We start from the raw sequence: 24,265 nt of genomic DNA, 5'->3' as shown, positions 1-24,265 counted from the left end.
TACACCAGGTTCATACCAGCAGAACCACAAAAAGAGCTAAAAAAAAATACAGAGAAGTCAAGGCAGATATTGTAGCATTTTGTGTTTTTTAGGGAGCGTGTATACTTTTAGAGCTCTCTTTGGGACAATCGAAAAGTCCCGATGGGTAAATGTAAGGATAAACAGGGAATTCTGTCTAGATTATCAGAAAAAATGTGAATTTTCAAGGAAGCCTATTCTCTTAATCCGCTTCTTATTATGAGCAATGTCACCAAACTACTTGTAAATGCATATTAGTCTGGGCCCTCTCAGTTAATTTTCAATTTCAACTGGACGTTATCAACGGGGCAGAGCAAAATGCTCCTGGACACAACTGGATAGACCTACAAGCAATGAGTGCCATGAAACATGACCTACTACCAACCATTGCAACGGAACAGTGGAAGTTTGCAACAATGGCAGCCAGGTTACAAACTTTCTCAAATTACAGCAAATGCATTTCTGAAAACATTTTACAAGAGAAAAAGGCAATACAGTAACATCATTTTCACATGTGATCAGCACTGCCTAGTTTGACAACTTGATCTGAGTTTAGCGAGTCAGGAAATCTGCGTTGAACGAATGTGCAGACTGGATGGTCACTGTCTTAAACCCGCCCCACATGAGATGAACGGATGTCATTGGTCAATACAATGTCAACTGCTGGAAATCTGTCTGTATGGGAAAGAGGGCAGACCTGTGAGAACAAATGCAACATTTGTGTGGTTTCTAGGCAAATGTGGTTTTACATGAACATGCAATTTTCTGCCCAAGTTGGAACGGTTTTGACAATTTTTGAAAACAGATTTCTGATTTTTTTTTGTTTTTTGTTCTGTGCTCTTGTCACTGGTTAGAAATGGGCTGGGCTCAGTTGGAAAAAGGGTGTCACATACGTCTTTACACGAATAAGACTTTAGCAATACTTTAGAGATACTTTACCAATTTTAAACCAGGTCTGTGTTATGGCAATGTGGGAATAGTTTTCAGGTGAATGGTGTTTGTATGTCTCTACAGCTGAAGTCCCCAAAGAACAGAGCATCAGAGATCCTCCCAAATCCGCCAGAAGACACAAAATCTGAAACATTTGTGGTATTGTGAGTTTCCACTCACTCAAACGATGGTTTACTAGTACAGTTCATGGAATGGAGCCATAGTTAATGTGATTATGTACACCTGTGCTTGTCCTGCTTTGACAGGCCAAAATGTCTGCTGTGAAAGGGGTCTAAATGTCTCCAGTGAGTCCATGTTCCAATAACGTAGTAATGATAATACTTTAATACTATAATGAATACTGTAATAGCTTCTTCAAAGTCACCCATTCACCAGTCTGCCACAAATTGGGTTCCTCAGCAGGTTGCCATTGCTCCTTAGCTGTAACATTATCAAGCAATTTTTACCTCAGCACACAGTGATTAAATTACAATCAGAGGGGAGAAAACATGTCAACAGTGAGGATGTTTTCAGGGGTAAAAAGTGATGGTTGGTGTAAGTAACCAAACTACCACCAGAGGCAGCAGAGCACTGTAATAGGAAGCATTAGGAGTCATGCTGAACAGGATGGATGGCACCTACATTTAAAAACACACATTATCTTTTCTGTCTGTCTCTCATACACACATCCATTTACATGCACACACACACATTTAGGTGTGCAAACTCTTTACCGCACAAAAGGCTTTCAGATGGCTTCATTAGTAATCCCCTCCTCAAAGCTGATATCGATCAATAACGGCCCCCGTTGCAGAGGGGACCGAAATGAGCGTCGCACCCTCCAGTGATAACAATGGAGATGTTTGCTGCCTGTAATTGCATTTCCAGCGCCACAGCCGAAAGGGCCCGTCAGCTGTAAGTAGACCGTATTTACACAACAAATTACCCAGGAGAGAGGGTGGGTGAGGAGAGGAGACTCTCACACACACTCACACTGCAGAGGGCAGGTAGAGAGGAGAATTATGGGTGCTAGGGACATTTTTGAGAGGGAGAGAAGACTCTCGCTGCTTTATTTTTTGCCTCTCTATGTCGTTTTCTCTAAAGACATGTTAAAAGGTGCAGCATGAAGCATTTTCAAGCACTGGAACAATGCTGTCAAATTATCTGTGATATACAGCATGAGTGTACTGTAATACACAGCCACAGTCAAGGTAACTGGTTTCTATCTAAAGCTTACATTTAGGTAAAATTCTTAAACAATTAAGACCATATTATCCATACAACTCAATTTATTTATTTTGCAAATACTATGCTGATCCGAATCAAATTAAATATACTATTCTTCAAGTACTGACTGCTGTATGCATATGTTTTAGTGTATCATCAAATTTCCTTGTATGAATATTGTGTGGTTCCACCAGAGTTTTTATACCAAACTCCCCACTGTAAACAATATAGTGAGGTTTTTATTTCAACGATGAAAAAAAACAAAACATCTTCAAGGTGATTAAACTTCCACAGAAAGGGAATAGATGTGTAGTATCTAACACCCAGTGTGGGAAAGCCTGAGTGACTGAGCGAGCCAGAAAGAGAGGAGCTTGTGACACTCAAAACACACAAGCACTAGTTTTTTTTTTTTTTTTATACAGAAAGGTGTATTCAAACTCAAAATTAGCACTCAAAGTAACGTACGGTGTGCTTTGATCCAACAAAGCAGCCTGTATGTATTTTCTGGGGCGGCGGCATGTAGAGTTTCTTCTAGAGCTGACATAATGTTAATATGCAAATAAATCAGACAATGCACAGGCAATTTAGTGATATCCCCACTGTTGTGGTCTTGAAATAAAATCTCTTTGTCTAAGACAGAGACAACACAGAGTAAAGATATAATATTAACACTGGGGAAGAGAGGCTAGGCTAAAGCTAACTCCTTGACGGCTATCACTGCGCAGCATTTTCCTCAACAATGTACAATCTCTGTCCCAACAAAATGAATGAACTGTGGCTGTGGATCAGCTCTTAAAAACAGATTATGGTATGGATTATGGCAACACTTGAACTAAATTGGGATGCTATGTCCTCCGGTTTGATTCTCAAGAAAGACCAGATACATTTTGATGGCCACAGCGGCTACCTACTGGATAATTGGTGGCCACAGAGAAACTTTTTGTGCCCCCTGGGGATTGGGCCGTGGTTAATGTTGAATTTTATAATCACTTGTAATAAAGGATGAAATTGTTCAATGACATTAAGATGTGACACATCAGTCCTTTAAAATAACATTGAGCTAGTCTCCTTGACCCCACGTACTCCAACACAAACAAGCCGATCATTTTCTCTTCACATTACATGTGTTTTGCATGAAACATGTGTCCCCTTTTACCGTGACTAGTCACCGAGAGGCAAATTGAACTCATTCAGTCAGATCCCACACTCCTTTAGACCAGTGTGATATCAAATTTCATCAAGCTTCACAGTTCAAGAGAGAAAATAATTTTCTATAAATCATGTTTGTTCAATACTGAGCTGTCCAATTACTAAAATGAGGTGAATATATGACTGTGTTTTGCACAAATTCTGCTGTTTTCTTGCCACTTTCAAAAAGACAACATACATCATCGCAATGAATAGATAGAATCGATATTTGTTCAAGGTAAGATAGAAGAGTAATAATTTATGGGGCCAAATTTGGTTTAATCTCTGTTTCACCTCAGATGCACCAAACAATCACAGGGGATAGATTGTTTATCATCTAAAAAAAAGTTAATAAACTTTCAAAAACCTGAAATAAATGAATTATAAGCGCACAGTTGTCTGTAGTTTGCTGTTACTGGCTGAACCATTCAGATGCAAAACTACATAAAAGCATCTAAAGAACCTTGTTTGTATAGTTGATTCAAATCTTTGGAGCATGAACAATGATCACGCTCCATGAAAAACAACAAACTCAATATAATATAAAATGTACAAGTACTTCGACTTTAGTTGTGGTAATAAAGTACCAACCAACAATAAAAATGAGATTTTGACAATCACTGATCTGAAAAATATGGCTGTTCTACTCAAGAAATCGTGCACTGTGCATTTTATATGAGCCTGTAATTTTAATAAAGTGTCCTTCATTTTCTCAACCTGACAGACACCTTACGTTTAAGGCTATTTATTGGCCATAACATGAGCCAAGGCATGCACTAGCACCATCTGCTGTGCAATGATAGCTGCTTCCATTAAATGTTTATGGTGGTGTTGCCGGGTTTGTGTAAGTGACAAACGCTGTTTGAGCTTAAGTTGACCTCCAGATAAGAAAAAACTTCTATGCTGGCAAATATGGTATCAGTCAGTCGAGAGTGCAAATTATATATTTTGATATTTGAAGGTGATTATGGGGCTTTGTCCTTGTTAATGTATGTTTCTTGACGGATAGGTTGAGTAGGTTAGTTGATGTATTTGTGGGAATGAATATCCTGTCATTAATACTGTTTACGTGTCTGCACATTAGGTCGAAGCTAATACATGTTTGGTCTAAAATTTGTAAATGTGTGCACTTCTCTGCCTCCTTGCTAGTCTGCTAGAGGCTCCACTGGGGGTACTAGCAGCAGTTCACATCGGGCTGGTCTTCATTCCCCCTTTGCCCCCGTGTGTGATGTGCACAGTGCCAGAAATCTACAGATCCATAAATAAAACCATAAAACAGCAGTTTTCCCTCCTGCTGCCACACTGTATCGCTACAGAATACATACACTTTTCATTTCCCTTCTCTGGGACCTTGGTGAATGGGAGCAGAGGAAAGGGGAGGAAATGAGAGAGAAGAGGTTGGGGGAGGGAGGGGGGGGCAGAGAGTGAGTGTTATGTAGAACGTTGTAGCATGGTAAGAGAGTGAAAGAAAACTTGAAGAAATGGATATGAAAGAAAAAGAGACAGAGATAAAGGATGGATAGATTAATTTCTTTGAAATGAGGCAAAAACACTAGGCAGGTGCAGCAAAGAGATATTAAAAGAATAGGATAAGGTCAGGGTGCGTGTTTGTGTCCCAAGAAACAGAAGAAAAGGAGAGATCTTACAGCTGAGATGTCTGCCTCTGGCAGGGACACTGGGTAAGAGACCTCACTGAACCAAGTTTGTCAGACACATCTGTTTGAATACAAGATAAAGTACATGGCTTTACCTTTGTATTTACAATGCTTCCTGAATACTGAAATCTCAGACTGCACACACTGCTTAAAGCTATAAAGGTCCTGTCAACATATTCTTAGATTTACTCTTTCTAAATTCATTTCAAAATCTTTTTTTTTTTGGCTCACTGTTTCACAATGGGATCCAAATGCCTCTCCTATTTTCTATAAGGCTGCTGTGTGTTCTGTCAGATTTTGAACCAGACATCACAGCACAGAAACCTAAACAAAAGGAAAAGAGAATGTATTAGTAAAATATTCGGCAAGCATGATTTCCCCTTAGAGTTGCAGTTGGTAACTTTTATAGTTTTTGTCATATTTGCTGTAACTGTCATTTATATCCTGACAGTATAGTAGGCTATGTGAGACAGATAATCTGTGAGAAATGAGTGTGTCAATGACTGCTCGTGAACTCTAATCAAACTATGAAACTAGGCAGCCCTGATTAAATACGAATCAAGATTACTGCGTTGTCTGTTTTTCACCTTAAAATGTTCTCAGAAACTATTTTTAGTGTACTGTTTAGCTGTAAAATTAGACATTTTTGCTCTGGCCCGTGTGCATTGTTTGGTTTTGGCTCAACTATTTTCAACATGGCAGCCAGGTCACAAACTTTATTTTATAACTAGGCAATACAGTAACATAATCTTGATTCATATTTAATGAGTGCTGTCTAGTTTGATTGTTTGATCTGAGTTCATGAGTAGTCACTGACACTAAGGAGCACTAGGTTGAGGCAGAGGAACATTTTTTTTCAGAGGATCTCTTTCATGTTCTACTGTCAGGACATAGTAACAGTTTCAGCAAATATGACAAGACGCCAGCTGGAAAGGCTGTCTAGAACTATTTTTAGTAATAGATAAAGTGCTAATGAAGCACTAAAAGATGTTACCAAATGTACTTGTGCGTGACCTAATCTGTTCCAACAGTGAGTTTAGACTACATGCTACTCATAGTGCATGTCTAAATCCTCAGAAATACAGTACAATACACCTGTATCCTCTCACTGATATTGCTTGTGTTTGAAGTGCAGCTAAAAATATGGAACATGCAGCAAAGTCCTTATGAAAACACTCTCATTTGCATGCCGATGTGTTTGTGAAGACTTTCATTTCATAAACAGCATGCTCTCATTAACAGTGAGGGCAAGCTTTCTAATTTTGCCCAAAGTTTACTTTTAATTAAGATTTCTCAATTGCTTCAGCTCTCGATGAGACTTTGCCACAGGAATCCATCTGTGTTAACGTGTTTGTATGTGTGTGTATGTGTTTTTTTAACAAACTCAGCACCTGTTTGTGTTGGGTTTTTGTGTGTGTGTGTGTGTGTGTGTGTGTGTGTGTGTGTGTGTGTGTGTGTGAGTGTGCGTCTCATGTTGCATAAAATTCATGCAGGTGCTGGTGACTAGAAATGTCTTAGGAAACTGAGTTAAGAAACCCCATCTGGTGGGTCATTTGAAGGTCTTTTACCATTCTGTTGACATTTTAAACACTGCTTGGACTAGCATGTATGAGAATAGCTTTATCTGTGGATTAAGAGCAGCATCTGGAAGAGCTGGAGACAGAGAGAATGAGAGGGAAAGAAAATTCATATGGACATGAATGCAGAGATTTTTGTCTCAGATTCAAACATAGTGTACATGCATGTTTGCATGTTTCTGTATGCATATGTCAGATTGTTTGTATTAGGAGTTGGCAATAGTGATAACATCTTATTTTGTGCATGTAATATTAGATTTATAATAGTGAACTTCCTCTTAAAATGATCAGCTGTGGGGCAGCCTCTAGCTCACTGGGTAGAGTTTGCACCCCATACAGACCAGTCCTTGGCAGTGGCATGGGTTCAAATCTGACCTGGGGCCCTTTGCTGTCATGTCAGTATTTAAACAAATACCTTAATATGTGCATGTAAGTTTGCAATTAAGCAATAGCTCACGACAGGCCGTGGTGTGTTGCGATAATATCACAGGCAAGGGACTTTGTTTTGCCCGCTGTGAAGCCGGTTGAAGACGATCATCAAGTAGGGCAATATACAAGTTAGGGATACATTCCAATTTAAATGTATTATAATTAATGAATAATAATGTTCACAATATAAATCGTCCCTCCTTGGCTGGCTGCCTGCACATACCGAGGTGGTTTCTATGGAACGTTAAACTACACTAGCAGCTAGATTTCTCCAAAGTCACACAATAGCACAAACTAAATGATCAAAGCAGCTGGGGACCAGCAACTATTGTGTTCTATCTGGTAAAATTACTGTTCTGTGACTTTGAAGAGAGCATAGATAACAGCTTCAGTTCAGTTACATTCATACCATCAGTCAATTTTTGATATCGGCGCTACTGTCAAATCAACCAGAACTAAAGTCTCAATGACTTCAAAGACCTGGAAAAGAGATTTATTAAGATCTTATTCTTTATATATTATGTGTATCGTGTTTGTGAGTAGGTTTCAGTTTGTGCTTGTGAGTGTGTATACGTGTCTGGTGCTTGTTAGTGCATGGATGTATGAGCCTGATGATACTGAAGTAATGAGGAACAGAGTTGTAACTGGTGTGTTGAGTACCAACAGCTTATTTGCATATCTAGCTGAGTGGAAATCTTACAGAGGAAAGCCTCCTCAGCCTTTCTGTCAGCAGTGGGTTGACAGCCATTGTTCATGGTCCACAGAAGTTTATCCCGGTCTTTGTCACACGGATAACACACCATCACACACACATATCTGCATACCTACACATAAAAGGAAACAAACATGCAGTGAATCACAAACAAGAGCACATGAAACAAGTGCACAGGCCCACATGCGCACCCTCAAATACAAAACAGAAGCATATAAAAGAAAAGATACATTCATACCCATCCACTCACACAATATGCGGGGTAGAGTTGGTTTGTGGATGACAGCTATTCAAATTGGTGTTCATTATGATCCATGCTAAGCCAAAAACATCATGATGAAGAAGGTTTTAACACACATAATCACGCGCGCACACACACAAACACACACACACACATACCGGGCCAGAGGCCATAACTCAGACTGTGTTGCTGCAGGATGAAGGCTTTTTAATATTAAGCTGTCGGTTGGGTGAGGGCTGAGTCACAAAGAAATGACTAAGGAGGTTTTCCACACGCCAGCACATAACACACACACTCGGACATTCAGTGGATTGTCATTCTGTCAGTCATAGATGGAGACCCATTTTCTCACTGACCTTCATAACCATCCATTGCTTTTTACGTGTTGGAATAAAGTTTTGTGGTCATTTAAAAGTCCTTAAAAGTGCACTTGGAGGAATTTCATCTTGTGACTATAGCTCTTGACTCACAAGGAATATAATAGATGGCAGCCAAAGACAGACATAAAGGGAAATTAGTGTTTAAGGACGAAGCACAAAGAGGAATGTGTTGGCTATTTAAACTGTGGCTGAGGTCCACATTGTATTCAAAAACCACCGGAGTGTGTGAGAGTTTATATTAAGTATTTGTTGATTTCAAAGCCACCCCCCCAAAAAAAAGAAAAAACCCCGTAATGTTTCAGTAGTGGCCGCCGACTTTCACTCGGGGCAAAGGCTGAGCTGCAATATGAGGAAGTCATAATAACTGATATCATTCCAAATTTGGGGACATACTAATACCATGGATTGATTAACACTACATATTGGCACATACAGTAGCTCTGCAACAAAACATTATTGGAATGTAAAATCCTAAATCAGAATGAAATAATGATCTGTCTTCAGGCAGTAATAATAATAATTGGACTGTCAAACAGACTGTCATGATTTCACAACCGTAATTTTCACTTTAAAGATATACAGGCCATAAAATCTATGGAAGATAGCAGTCATCAAAAAACATTGCCTGAAGCCATTGGCAATGGATTCAATGCATTGACCATTTAAACTGAGTACAATGTGTTGGATTTAAAAAAGTCAGTCCTCTTGTTGAAGCCAGACAGCCTTTTTTATAACTTCCACTCACAGTGCATGTGTCTGTTTAGCTTGAACTCCTTTGTAAATGAACATATAAGCTTTTTACAAATCCCTTTAATGACTGCCAAGCAGCGCTTTATCTCCACTAAGTCGCTTTATATCATTAATGTAAATGCACTGAACAACTCTACAAAAGCAACTTTCATAGAGCAAAGTATGGGGGAAAGTTAAGAGAGAACCCTCTAACAGGCTCTTGCTTTTAAAAAGTATTTGGGAAGGGCACAGACAAGGCATGTCCTATCTCAAAATGTTTTGAATTTTCCCAGTCGGGAAGTCTTTTTCCGATTTCCATTCCAATTCGAACATCGAACAAAATGTGCTTTCAATTTCAAAAGTGGGGTTGGCGACCAAAATACAAATGTTAAATTTGACCATATGGTCTTAGTGTGATACATATCAAACAAATATGGCAAGCCTATATTTTTAAGGAAGAATTCAAAAACGTAAATGACAGCTGTCAGGGTATAAAGCCATTGACCTGTTGATCTATACGAATCAAGACTCAAAAGTCTAAGAAAGGCATAGCCGAGGGTGCTGAAAAATTATGTTTAAATTGAAAATTGAATTGAATAGTGACCTTAAAATCAAATCAAATCCAGGATTTTGAGAATTACGACACCCCTACTAAACAGTTTCCATGTTTTTGAGCCTCAGAGTTACCATGGCCTAAAAAACCCTACATGAGACCCCCTACCTCTTCATCATCCACACAGTTTATCCCTTAAATCCAAACTCAGCATGACAGGTCAGTTTCTATTCATGTCAAAGGATAATAGTAACTTCAACTTTCACAGTGAATATTATAGTACAGTATGTAGGGCAGTTTCACAGAAATACACTTTGCAATGAACTTTAGTGGGTTGTGTATATATATTTATATATATATATATATATATATATATATATATATATATATATATATAGTTACTTACTGGAAAGCTTTGAAAAGGCGTCAATTACACCATCTTTAATCTTTAATGCATGTGTGCATTTGGTGTTAAGATACGGTGTCATCAATTATTTGCAGAAGATAACAGATGACCTATGGATGCTTGCATCTGGTCTGTCTGATGCACAGGCTTTAAAGGAAAAAAGCATGGTGTAGCGATGTGCAGGTGTGATGGCAAGGGAAAATGACCTTGACTTCAAGGATTTGCCACAATTGTTTCTAAACCAGCTGGAAAAGGCCCAAAAAAATAATACATCACTAACATCCCAACTACAGTACATAGTCACTTCAAAACAGGGTATCTGTGTGTGTAGGCTATGAGGCTTTCAGTGCTGACTGTGTCTCCAGCTCTGCAAGATGTAATGCCAAACACTGCTAAACATTATAATCAGTGTGAATAAAGCTATCATGATAGAGAGAGTGCAGAGTAAACCCCAACCTCCACATAAATTTAGACATACACACATACTGTTGGCACAGTGTGATCTGGAGGTTGCTGTGCTAGAGCTGAGCATGTTAGTGGCTTCCAATGTGTAACTCCTCTCCTGCTTTCATGGCTGCGGCGACTCAAAGACATCCCTTTATGTCAGATTAATGTTACAGTAGTTATTTGCTGTGGGCGGTTCACTGCCACTTATGTTCTGCGGGGTAGAGCAAGGGCAATGGAATGCAAAACAGCAAAGAAAATGAGCAGGGAAAAATAGAGGTTAGGGCTACTTAATGCAAATAAATTGCCTGGGGTCTTAAAGTGTTACTGCAGGCTACACCAATCAACAGTAGGAGCCTGGCTAACAAGAGCTGGGTCTGGGTTTATGTGCCCGTGCATGACCAATCAACAATGAAAAGAACTCAACCTTTGCATTATCATTGGTATCAGCAACCTAGTTTATGCATCTACAGTAAAGGAAATGAGAAAAAAAGGACCTAGTCTGAGACTACCATAGCTTATGCTACAAATATTGAATCTTGCAAGAAAGTATTGCAGTACTTTGCAATGTATCTGAGATGCAATGCTATACTTACCCTGCTTTCCTTGTCATTTTATCTTTATCCTCTCTTAAACCCCAGACTAATGCAGAATTTCACTCTGACCTTTGCATATACAACTTAACACATTAAAACAGACTGTGGTAGAAGCCTGATGGTGAATGAAGAGAAAAAACGTTACCTTTTAAGGGTTTCACTTTGTATTGTTTCAACCTCTAATGAGAACTAAACAAATTTGTGTCCATATACTGTATGATCAAAGCAAACACACACTGTGTAGTTCAGTCTGAGCTCTGAATTGGAACATGTAATGTAACCTTAAGGGCCTCACATACACTTAAATCTTAAGACTGAATTCTATGCAGAGGAAACAATGAAGCCACAAACAAACATTAGCAAAGCTCCCACAGATGGCAACTGCATTATTTGTAGCAAAAGAGCAACAGATGTACTGCCTGACATTTAGAATAAGGGCAATTTTAACAAACAAAACAAGAGACTCCTGAACAAAATGTACAATATTGTAAGTTTGCAACAAAGCAGCAAATCTGTAGATCTAAAATGAACAAAGAGAGAAGAGTTAAAACCTGTTAAATCATATTATCATGTACTAATGGCTACTGAGAAGTGGATGGAAAAGTGGACAGAAAATAAGAATCAGTCACCTCTAAGTAAAATAGTAATTATGGAGGCGGTTGCCAGCTTAGCATATTGCAAAACTCAGAATTGTTAAATTATTGACCTAAATTCTTATTTGCTTCCTTGAAAAAGTCTGACAGTTGAATTAAGACATAAAACATTTCAACGATATACATTCCCATGGCCAACAGTATCCTTCCACTGGGCAGGCTGACTAGAAGAGACCTACTGTTGTTCTGCTAATTAAGACTTTGTACGACTGTGTATTTAATCTTGTCCAGTCTGAACAATAATTTGCATATTTCTTTACTTCCACAGACCACCCACAATCGGTATGAGAGTGGAGAGCACCTCACTCCCTACCTTCAGGATGACACCACTGGATAAGGGCTCTAAACCATAGCAGAGTCGGTGGAGCCAGAAACAGAATGAAGTACATCCTACTCAAAGGCAGATGTTACAAGCCACAAGAACACTTGTCACAATGAGACCATAGCAGGAGGAGCAGCATCAAAGACAAAAAAAATCCTTGACCACAAGTTATTGTCTCATTGTCTTAATCGTCTCAATTCAAAGAAGTGGGATGCCTGATTTAGGCAAGATTGCCATATAAACATGTTGAAAGCATTTACTTGCTGATTTTAGTCAAATTAGTATTTCTTAATATGTTGCCGCCACCTGCTGATCACTGTAATAATGGGTAACCATTGACTGGATTGTAAATCTGGCTTTAATAGTGGACAAAACTCCACAAGGGACCTTAAAATGAGTAGTTTGGCATTTTGAGAAATATGCTTATATAGTTTCTCAGTTGAACAGAAAATGTGAAATAACAGCACGTTGTGGTATTATGTGGGGCTATGTGCTGGACTATTTCTTGGCAGGGCACAGTTACTTCCTGGAGGCTCCACTGGTTATCTGTCAACCTCACATTGACGACGCAGGAAGTCCCTATATGCTTGGCCAACAAATAAAGTACTTTAGCACATAAGCCTCCCTGAAAACACAAATTGTCGCTTTTATACGGATTAACAAGTTTGAGTGCACAACATTAACAAAAAGGAAGCGGAGATCTTTCACAGTTAATAGGCCCCTGCTCACACGTAGCCTCATTCAGACATATTCATTCTTTGGCTGGACTGGATGAGGTGGGTTGTGTTAGTAGGAGTAGTTTTTTGAATAAACAAAAAGAGGGCAAAGAGGCTGACACCCCTAAGAAAGAACTGAAAGGGTTTAAGCTCAAGCCATTGGCCCATTAGTTCAGACAAAATATTAAAAATCATTATCCAGAAGTTAAACAATGGATGGACGGAGTCAGAGCATGTGTATACAGTTGGCAGGGGCCATGGAGACATCCTTGTACATACTCTACAATCATGTTGAAATATCAGAGTATAAATCAAAAAAATTGGGGAGCAGCAACCCCTGTAATACCTCAATAATAACCACTTTCCTTTTTTGTGCTACATTAAAACTTGGTCAGAGCATGGTTGCAAATTCAAAGGAATTTACCAATGTAGTTAAAAATGCAACAAATATGAACCACTATTATCTGAAAATGCTACAGGATTTACAGATGCGTCAATATAGATTGGGTAAATAGTAGGAGGTTGGGGGATAAATAAACTAGATGACGCAGGTTTATTGGCCAGTATACTGGCAAGCCTCTGCCGTGGCGAATCATCCATCCTAAAGAAAGGGTATCCCTTCTACCCAATCGGCCTACAAGCTCACTCTACTGCAAAAACACATCACCTGTGGTATCTTCTGTAACCTGATACCAAATATTTGCAACAGTAAAAGAAGTGAGCATAGAAGAAAATTAGATGAGAGAACGAGGGAACAATTACTTTTTGTACAAAAAGGAAGGGCAAAGAATACTTTACTGGAAATTGACTACATAACAGCCGTGATTGTGTGACTGTGTGTTTGTGCGTGTGTGACTGTGTGTGCGTGTGTGTTTGTGCATACAAGCTCCTGTAAAAAGCTACAACTTCCAAACACTTTCCATAATCCTCCATTTCCTGCTGTGTGTCAGCATCCAACATCAAATGAATACCATCTCTCTTTCTCCCCCTCTCATGTGTCATCACATCATAACCTTTTTTTCCACCCTGATCTCACTTCTTTCCCCAAATTCTTCTATCTGCTTGCTTTTCTTTTTTCAGTCACTCCCTCCCTGTCAACCTCTCCCTTTGTCTCTGTAATGCTCCCTCTGAGCATTTCACCTATGAACAAAATTAGGTGGTGCATTGTATTGGGCCTTTGTTGAAGTATCAGAATTAGATTTGCCATGTAGAAAGTTGGCTAGTAAATAAGGACACTACCTGCCACATTAATTTTTAAAGGGTTGGCTGGTGATAACCTATGTCACCATTTGTACAGTATATACAGTGATTATACTGTGCATACAGTAAATTCCTAATAGTAATGAATTATTCACCCAAACTACAGTCAGAACCAGCCCTTTATTGGTTACCATCCTCCCTAATGATAGGCTTTTACTGTGAAAAAAGTGTAGAGTTTTCTAGACTTCAAAGACAAAATAGAAGCAATTGGCGAAAAAATTAGTACTGACAATAAAGCAAGAGGGAAATCCGAGGAGCAGAGTGGCGAGTATAACATCATTATGCTTAGTTTCCCATTTTTTGTTTGATAATCTAAATACCAGTTTTAATTGGAGAATTTACATGTGTGTTTCACCATGTTGAAAGATAGCAATAAATGTTAAACCTCAGGGCTTTTCCTGATTATAGGTGTTTATATTGCAGAACTATTCTGAGGAATGCATCTCTTTAATTAGTTAAATCTCTATTACCTTATTACATTTGCCCATTTAATTTTGCTCATGCACCGAATGCAAATAATATAGCTCCTTTGAAAAATGCTGTTTCCAGGTACCACCGGTTTATTAAAATGAATAGTTAAAACCAGTAGGCTACTAGCAATTATCATAAAAACTACATAGTTAACAACATTAGCTGAAAACAATGCAATTATCTGTCACCATGCAGGGGGCGAAGAGGCTGCCTACTGTCTACTTATCACAAATAACCGGGAGAGCAGGGTGTGTAATGGAGTGTGTGCATGTGACACATCAACATGAATTTGAAAGATCATTGATGGAAAATGATATCATTAAGGAATATTGCCCTAAGCTACTGTCAAAATCCCACGACCCATCTTAAAATACACAAGAATGCAAGCTCACTCATGTGTGGACACAGACGCGAGCCCGACAAGCAGAATGCGCTTCTCACACACACACACACACACACACACACACACACACACACACACACACACACACACACACACACACACACACACACACACACACACACACACACACACACACACACACACACACACACACACACACACACACACACACACACACACACACACACACACACACACACACACACACACACACACACACACACACACACACACACACACACACACACACACACACTTTACTGACAGTTTCCTAGGGGGATTTTAGAACCGATGATTGAAATTTAATGCAACATACAGAAGGTAATAAGTAGCTCAGCTGTCACAGTATCTTATAATGAAAGGGATGATAGCAGGAGCGTCAGCGAGAGACAGGATGACAACGAAAGCAAATTGAAAGGTAAAGGGGAAGAATAAAGTAAAAAAAAAAAAAGAAAAAGAAATGACAGTAGGGAATGAGAGTGAATTACTGAAGCTTAGTATGTGCGCGAAAGCAGTGCCAGATTTATGCCAGCTAAGAAGTCCATACGTCTCTTCAGCCAGCGCTCTAATCTAGACACTACATTACATACACTGCACTTCCTGCATGGCTATTAGCACATAGCAGTCGCTTCATTATAAACTTGTACACTCCCCTCCTACATTGTTACCTTTACTACACTGCAGTCACTTCATTATTTAGTAGTACACTCCCTTTCTTTAGTATCATTACCGCAGTGCAGTCCTTCCATTAGATAGCAGCAGTCTCAACAAAGACTCTCTTGAGCCACGGCCATCCACAGCTTTCTCCACTGCCTAGCATTGTTGCAGATTGTCCTTCCTACTTTCTTTTTTCTCCCTCACTTCCCAAAAGGTTGAAAAAAAGCCTGTGCATTTAACCTTTTCTTCTGTGCTGTGTGATGACTAAAAATCTATATTGCAACAATTTTGTGTAGCTATATATATACATACACATACCTTAGGCCCCCGAGCAGCTACGGTACAAGTCTGTATCAAAAATCTGCTAAAACAATCAATGTTTTTAGTACGCCTTCATGACTTGGCCTGATTTAAATGTATTTCAGCCTCAACTGATCTATCGTTTTTAGCAATGTTGTTGCAGAAAGTTCTTAACAGATTGTGTCTGCCATGACCTTCAGGAGATGACTATGCTCTCAGCCCTATCTCCTTTGTTCTGGTACCATGAAGCATCAGCCCATGTTCTCCAAGGTTCCAGTATAATTGCCACTCCAGGGTCTCTGTTAGACCCTCATGTCTTAAAGGATCCTTTAAGAAAAATGACAAAGGCACATTTTCCTGGAATCTAACTGTTGTCAACACTAATTCTCTGTCACGACTTCATGACAAGGGAGGTGAATGGATTTTTTCTTGTGATGGTCTTGTGTTATTTTCCCCATGTTAGGTATATCCCATTGCAATATTCTAAAATAGAGATACCATGGTTCACAAGTTTCAAAATCAAGCTAAAATTTCATTGAAATTTGGGATCATAAATAGCAGAGAATGTGTAAATACAGTATGTGCTGCTGAACCCTTTAGACAGTCATTTCAACCATTTGAATCAATATGGGCATTATTGTGACTTTTCGATCAGATAAATTCGGATAACGCAGTAAATATTGACACATACAGCATCAATAAAGATAATTTTTCCATATTTATTTTGGTCATTTTGGTCCTAACTCTGAATTGTGTGTTACTATCATCTGAAACAGCTAATTAGAGATTTCAGATTTATTTGTTTTGCCATTAAAATATTCATTTTAGAATTCTCAATGAGAACCTTGTTGTAATGCTTTGGTATTTTATTCCAAAACCCAACATTTCACACTGTTGAAGAAAGAATAAATATAACAGATATTCAAGACAAACTTTGACAAAAATTTGACAAGAAAAAAAACTCTATGCTCTAACTGTGAGCTCAAGTTCTCCCCTGTGAGCATACATGTGTACTGTGTCTGATCTGATTTCATAACAATACAAATTATTGATCAACTAACATCAAAAAATGAATGCTTAAACAAACAAATAAATGACTACTCATCCCAGATTTACGCTCCGGATCAAAACAACATGAATCACTGCAGAGTTTTATTCTTTAAAGCACAAGTTAAACAAGCTCTCGATGCAAGCAAAAAGTCCCTTTTGAGGCAACAAGGCTGCAATGGCTGACAGCCCAAAACTCTTTCTTTATAGCAAGATCATATATTTTTCATCATAGAAAGTCTTTGAACCCAAGTGTGGGGGATCTTTTCAATGGACTTCTGAAGAGTCTTGGTGCCCACCAGAGTCACTGATTTGGGCCCCTGAGCATGTTGCACAAAAAACAAAACTGTGCACAGCCAGCCATTTAAATAGTAAAAACAAATGCACAATTCAACAAAAGATCGTATAACAAGATGTACGGTTTCTATATGAATGCACATCATATGTTCGACAGCAGTTAAACATATGAAAAAAAGTGATATTCTTAATTTTTTGTTTCCTATTCTGATCCTTCCTCCCAACCCCAGCGGGAAATCATTAGTCCCAGCCTTCTAAATATGCATATGATTAATTATGCATCTTGTTATCACTGGCTAATCTGCATAGGACTCTCATGTATAAAGTCCCTCTTATTATCATTCAGAAGGCCATCTCACAGGTGTGCTGAGTAAATATACAACACAAGGGTTGAAAAACATGCAAAAAAAAAAAATTAATAAAAGTGGCTGGAGGTGCACACATACACATATTCAAACACGCATATAGAAGTGCTGAAACGAGCACCTACGCACATACAAGCTCTCCAAAGTGTATAGACTCCCAGAAACATACAAGCATGCACACAAAGACACAGAGAGCGGCCAGACTACACCAACAAGCAGACACATTATGCAACCCCACTGACAGAAGGTCCAGGTTTCCATCGTGCTGGTGGCAGGCTGGTCTGTGCCAACTCATTAAGAACACAGCTTGCCATACGGCTTAGAGTGGGGGAAAACCACAGCGGTCCTCAGACGGATGTCTGATTGAATTTCCACACAATGTTCAAGAATATAAAAAGCTCATTGTGGCATGTATGTATTTTCAATATATGAAACTTTGTTTGATGGAAGCGCATTAAGCATCCGTACTTCACTGGATCTTATTATGCACATAAAAAATTCAGTGGAAGTTGTGAACAGAATTTATGTTTGCAGTACTGACAGCTTATGGTTAAGTTTAGACACTTGATGTTAAATTTCCCCTGTGCTATATGCAGAGTGGTCTTCCAACCTATGCTAGAACAGTCGTTCGCAACCTTTTTTCATCTCAAGGACCCCTAAATTGATACACAGTAGGTCATGGATTTCTGGGACCTCTATCTGAAAACATTTTGGTTGTTACAGTACATATGACCAGACCAGAATTCTATAGACATAATCGATGTTGCGATAACTTCCAGATAGAAAGCCTCTACTTCTATCTTGGTTGTTTTGGACAGTTACACTAGCAGGATACATAAGAGAGAGACAATGAAGAACACCTCATACAAAAAGAATTGTTCTTAAGTGGCACGAACAATTGATTAAAGAGAATTTGTCGCATTCACCAGCTTTCCCAATCTCACAATTTTCTCTTACAAACAAATCAAAAGGGAACTTCCAGAGAAGAAAAAAGAAGCAAATACAGAAGTGTCAAAAACTGCAGTTCCTTGAATGTCCACTTAAGGCTGGCTCCAAAAGCAAGTCAAGCACCATATACTCCTGTGTTAAAAGGACCAATTTTAGGGCAGAAATAAATATGTTTTCTGATGCTTAAGAATGATATAGAAATGAAGTAACTAAAATAAGCTGAATGCAAAGTTTATATTCAGTTCACCATACTTTACTGAGAGTTATTTTTAGATTCTATGTAGAGAGAAAATCTTCTTTTTAATCTTTGGTAACATTCTTGGGACTCTACAAATGGAGCGTAACATATAATCTTGAACTGTATGGCAATTTAGGGGCTTTGATTATGCAACAAGTTAAGTTAAATTTACAACAAGTTTGTCCAGTTGAGAGGGTTTCTGACTTATGAGCAAACCTCACAGAAAAAAGTTTTAGGGTAAGACTTTGAAAACATTCATGCATGAGGACCATTGTTGTCATTCTTTCTCCTCAGCATGTGTCTATATATTACTATATATTATATTTACAGGATAGTAATTTGACAAAACAGTTAATTCTGTACCTTATTTTAAAGCTAAAAAATTATTTTGTATATGTTGTTTTTTAAGAAAAGAAAGAAAAACTCACTTAGGTTCCATTTCAATCCAGTAGTGCTCGTTTGGCAGGGTCCACCTACTGGAATGAGGCTGCACCAGTCCCCCTCCAGGCCTGTGTTGACCTCCAGTCTGTGGCTGCCCTGCTGACACACAACATGAATGTGGAAATAATGACATACAAAAAAATTAAAAGAGAAAACAAATGTGTAGCAACACTTCTTAAACTTTCCCAGCCCTAAGAGAGAACTGGCTTCTCCGCCCAGGGACCAAGGCTCATTAAAATAAATGATTGCGCTTGTCATTGCTGCAACCCATTTTCAGTTCCTGCTCACACTTAAAAAGGATACCTTGCCATTTTAAATTATAGTAAGTTTTACTGCATGTCACAGAGAGTCAAACTATTTGTGTACTGACATCCCATAACAGCCACTTGTGGTTTTACAGTTATAAATACGTCACTTGAAGTCAATGGGCAATGTATTATCTTATCAGCATCTATTGATGATGGGGGAGTATGGTCGACTTTGTTAAGGACTCTACAAAGGATATAAATATGAACATTTCAAAAGTTACAGTTTACCTTTGAGAAATTAGAGGGTAGAGAAAAAAAGCATCATAAAGTATTGGTGCAAGGTAGTGTCAGACTTGCTAGACTTTGTTCTGATCTACTGGTGAAAATAAAGCCTGAAGCTGGAATGTAAAAACGTCTAAACAAAGTTTGCCATATATCCAAGCATAAATATGAAGACAAAGTAAATGTGAAAGCTATAACTTAGATCAGTCATCTGACAGGATCCTACAGACACAAACAAAGACAGCAAAGACAGGCACACTCAATTAAGAGAAATCTGAAGAATTCTGAAATTGTGACATGTTTAAAGCAGAGTTTTCTTTGTTTAGCTTCATGTGGAGCTGTGGAGCCAAAGGGAAAAAAATAATGGGAAAATTCTAAGCGTCGGATCGTTTGGTGTTCAGGAAACATCCCCAAGGTTGTTTTCTATACATAAACACAGTCTGTGTAAGTATGTCAGAGTGAGTGTGTGAGAAACAGAAAGAAGGGAAAACAGATGCATGCGCACCTGCATTTGACAAACACGAGCCACGGTAAGAATTGATATTTTCCTGGTTGTGGAGCTAGATGCTAACTGCAATAGCAACTTTTAAGCTTAGACAGGGAGAAGAAGAGGGATGAAGGTGGAATAGTCTAATTTTTAATAGTTGCCTGGCGAGTGGAGTTGGAATGCAGTGTTTTGGATTTAAAACTACAGGTGTTTGAGAATATGTAAACCATGTGTATAATTTTACATTATAAGGTATACTATACACAAAACAAATAATTGAATAATGCCATTTACTTTGTGTTAGGGCTACATGGTAGATTTTAATTATTTTGTAAACAGTAAAACAGTGCTTATCCCTGCTGATGTAAATATATGGAAATGCTGTCAGTATACTTTGCATTTTTCATGTGTGTATGCGAACTACAAAGCAGGCCATGCTAACAACAAAAGCAAAGCCTGGTTGTTTCAGCCATGTTTTTTCCGACTTTGTAACTAAAACGCTGATATCTCAAGTGACAGCGTTCCCAGCTCCAACTTCCGAGGTAAATGAAACACACCCTAATGTTTTCCATGTTCTTCATGGAACAGCATTAAACATATCTATATACAAGTGTGGTCATGATTTGCCCTAACATGTTACAATGAGTAATAGGGAACTAAAATAATTATCCAAAAGTTTAATCATTATCAATGTCTTTAAAGGTCCTCTCTGGTAAGACACTTTTGAGCATGTCATTGAGTTTCTATGTTGTTGCCGTTTTTCATTTGACTCTTACTCTATGAGAGCAAATGGAGAAAGCATGTAATTACTATGTAAGAATGTTAAGAAATAAGAAAATACATTAAAGTTAGTTTTAATATTCCAAATAGTTGATTTCTGTAAGTAAAGATTTTTCTCTGTGCTGTCTTGTAATTATTACACTAGATTATTAGTTAGTTTCACAGAACATACCATCCTGGGTCAGTTATTTACCTTATATTTATATGTGTTTATATTTGAATGCAACATTGTTGCTAACTTGGGATGAGTTCCTAAACCTCAGGTTTCACACTTTATCATTTATCATTTAAATCAGCCCTTGTAGTGGCAAGTTTCAGTCCTCAAAAGGGCATCAGGTAAACAAGCTCGTACATTTGACCTGGACTGTGTAGTTATAGAATGATTTATAGGGCAGATTGCTGTGCTATACAGTGCTGTGCATTAACTGTCCCACAAGAGAGCTGGTTTTCTCAAGTATCTTCAGGGGCTGGGAAACTAACTTGAGTCAATGTGGCTTTGAATGCCCCCATGCAATAGAGAATCAATAAAGCAGGCAGCAAGAGAAAAAACAACAAAACAATTAAACTTTTCTTTTTTTTTTAGATTCAGATTGAGTAAATTTAGCGTCACCTTGAGACATAGACTGATTAAAACATCTTTTTGTCGTGTAGGGATTTAGAATAAACAAGCCTGAGGCTCTTGCAGTGTCCCTTCCCATAATTTAATAAAATACACAAGAATTATGCAATGCCAGCGATAGAAACGCAAGATTTATGCATATTTTCCAAAGATAGCATAATAACACTTTGACACCGCTTCTGGGAAACAAAAGCTAAAACATTCAGACACAACCCTCATTAAATCAGAGCATGTCTGTGACTTAGCCATGCACGGATTACTTGGGAATGTATAATAATAATAAAAAAAATAATAATAACAATAGTAATAAAAAGTTTAATGAGATATTGCATTATATGTTGCTTTAAGGCCATATGACTTATATTTTCAGATGACATAATCATCACTTGGACAAATGGACATTAATAACTGTTAATTTACCCTTGTTCTGATTTGTTGTGTATGTTTGTGTTTTTTGATTTTGTACAGAACACATGCAACTGTCTGTATATGACTGTACCACCAAATCCCGAAGCCAAACACGTAACAAAGCTGTGATGCATGGAATATGGTTGGTGAGGAGATTTGGCAAAAGCTGTAAACACTTCAATTACAGATGTAACTTGAACAAATAGCGCTGGGTCTTTCGAAGGTTGCGTTCACCTTCATGTACAGCCGTCTGCGTTCATCAGTCGATGGCGAATTGGAGCTGCGTTGACAAACGAGCTTAATTTACCCTCACTGAAGTAAGATTAATTGGAGGTGTCGAGGTATGAAGCAGCAAATGACAACGCGCCTTTGGAATAATGACAAGAAGTGGCGAGAGAGTGCATGAGAAAAAGGTTTATTTAACGTATAACAAGGTGGCATCAGGTAGTGTGACAATTAGTTGTGTGTGTGTGTTTGTGTTTGGGGGGGGGCAATAAGCTGTGTGTGTCCCAAATGGCGTCAGCTCGGCCCACTTGTGAACTCAATCAACTGAGGAGCAAGAGACAGTGGCTGGCATTGAGAAAAAACAATTTGGGAGCATCAAAAGAAACTCTCTCTCTCTCATGGACAACAGCTAATTGGGGCACTATAAGAGCAGAGAAGTGAGTGAGTGTGTACATGTGTGTGCGTGTGGGGGTGGGGAGTCTTGAAGTGATTACTTAACAAAGAAACAAAGTGTTCAACACTTCAATCAAGGTGGAAGCGGTGCAAGGAAAAAACAGTTTTCAGCGAGCACAGAAAATGAAGACAAGGATAAGAGACGGGTGATTAGAGGGGGGGAGATGTTCATCTAGTGCTCTGAAAATATACTGTGTCTCTGCCTGTGTGTGTAGCTTTCATATGCAAATTCAAATACAGATACATGAGTTCACCTTTAGCTTTGTGAAAAGTGAAATACTGGGAGACAACAAATTCAAGGAGAGATTCATTAACATTTTAGTTGTATTTCATTACATTTATGCATACATGTGAAGGCTGAGTAATGTGTTTTATAAGAAACTCACGGGTCTGAGCAGGAATGCCAGGCTAGTCCCCTGTATGATCAACAGGGGGAGTCGTGTCATAGACAGAGCATGGTGGAGGGTTTCAACAGATGCCATGGTCTGGTCAAATCTGCCAGCCAGACCTCCCAATGTCACGATGGCATCCACCTAGAAAGACAAACTGAATTTAATAAGTCAGAAAAATGTCAGGGACTGTTGACTGGACTGGATCTCTGGCATATGGCATACAATATTTTTCTTTGAGAAAGTTTTCTTAAACAAAGGGAGAGCTACTCTTTTCAGCAAAATCAAAAATGAATTAATTCATTCATCCTCAATCGCTCCCAGCTAACATCAGGCGTGAGGCGGGGTACACCCGGGACAGGACGCCAGTCTATCACAGGGCACATAGAGACACACAGAGACAGACAACCATTCACACCTACGGGCAATTTTAGAGTATTCAATGAACCTAAGACATGCATGTTTTTGGTCTGTGGGGGGAAGCCGGAGAACCTGGAGAAAACCCATGCAGACACAGGGAGAAAATGCAAACACCACACAGAAGGGCCCCAGCCCTTCGAACCAGGAACCCTCTTGCTATACACCAAAAGTGGATCCTCCTATCCTGATAACTAACGCTCAAGCGAACATAAAAATGGAACAAAAAATACAAAATCCTTGGTGAACTCAACTCATTACTTTTGTTATTGTCATCATATTCCACTAAAAAAAAAAAACTAACGCTAACCGCTAACAAGTATTGTTTGAGTGGCCAAAACTTGATATAAGGGTATTTCCCTGTGCCATAGAAGTCTATTATTGTTTGTAGACTAGTAACAACCCAACAATGAGCCACACAGGTTCACTCAACAGACTGGGGAAGTAAGAAAGTAATGAGGGATGGATTAAGGCTGGTTTTGTTCTTTTTTGGGGATTTGTTGACAATAACAAAAATATTGGATAATATAGCATATTTCAGGCTTTTTAATTGAACAAAGAAACAAACAAGAACAACAAAAAATGCCAAATTAAGACAACATTAAAAGAAACAGCAAGGGCACAGAGCTTTGAGAGAGAACTAAGATGAAGGACAAATACACAATCAGTAATAGATCATAGAACGGATTTCAGCCATGACAATGAGAGTAAACGTCAATCTCTTGAATTAAGAAGTGAACAGTAAATCAAGGAA

The 24,265-nt window shown here is 38.6% G+C and overlaps 1 protein-coding gene across 1 annotated transcript in view; it reads right to left on the bottom strand.

The window, feature by feature from the left end:
• tpk1 (thiamin pyrophosphokinase 1) overlaps positions 1-24,265 on the bottom strand; it is a 59,382-nt gene that overhangs the window by 3,717 nt on the left and 31,400 nt on the right. Inside the window, exons 7-8 of the mRNA XM_083936586.1 lie at positions 23,092-23,238; positions 19,191-19,299 (exon numbers count right to left, since the gene is read on the bottom strand). Of these exons, the coding sequence (XP_083792712.1) occupies positions 19,191-19,299; positions 23,092-23,238 (256 nt within the window). The remainder of the gene's footprint in view (positions 1-19,190; positions 19,300-23,091; positions 23,239-24,265) is intronic.

Source organism: Echiichthys vipera (genome assembly GCF_963691815.1).
Source record: "Echiichthys vipera genome assembly, chromosome: 21".
NCBI lineage: Eukaryota > Metazoa > Chordata > Actinopteri > Perciformes > Trachinidae > Echiichthys > Echiichthys vipera.
The sequence above is the reverse complement of the archived record's forward strand: the minus strand, read 5'-3'. Positions and strand labels throughout refer to the sequence as shown.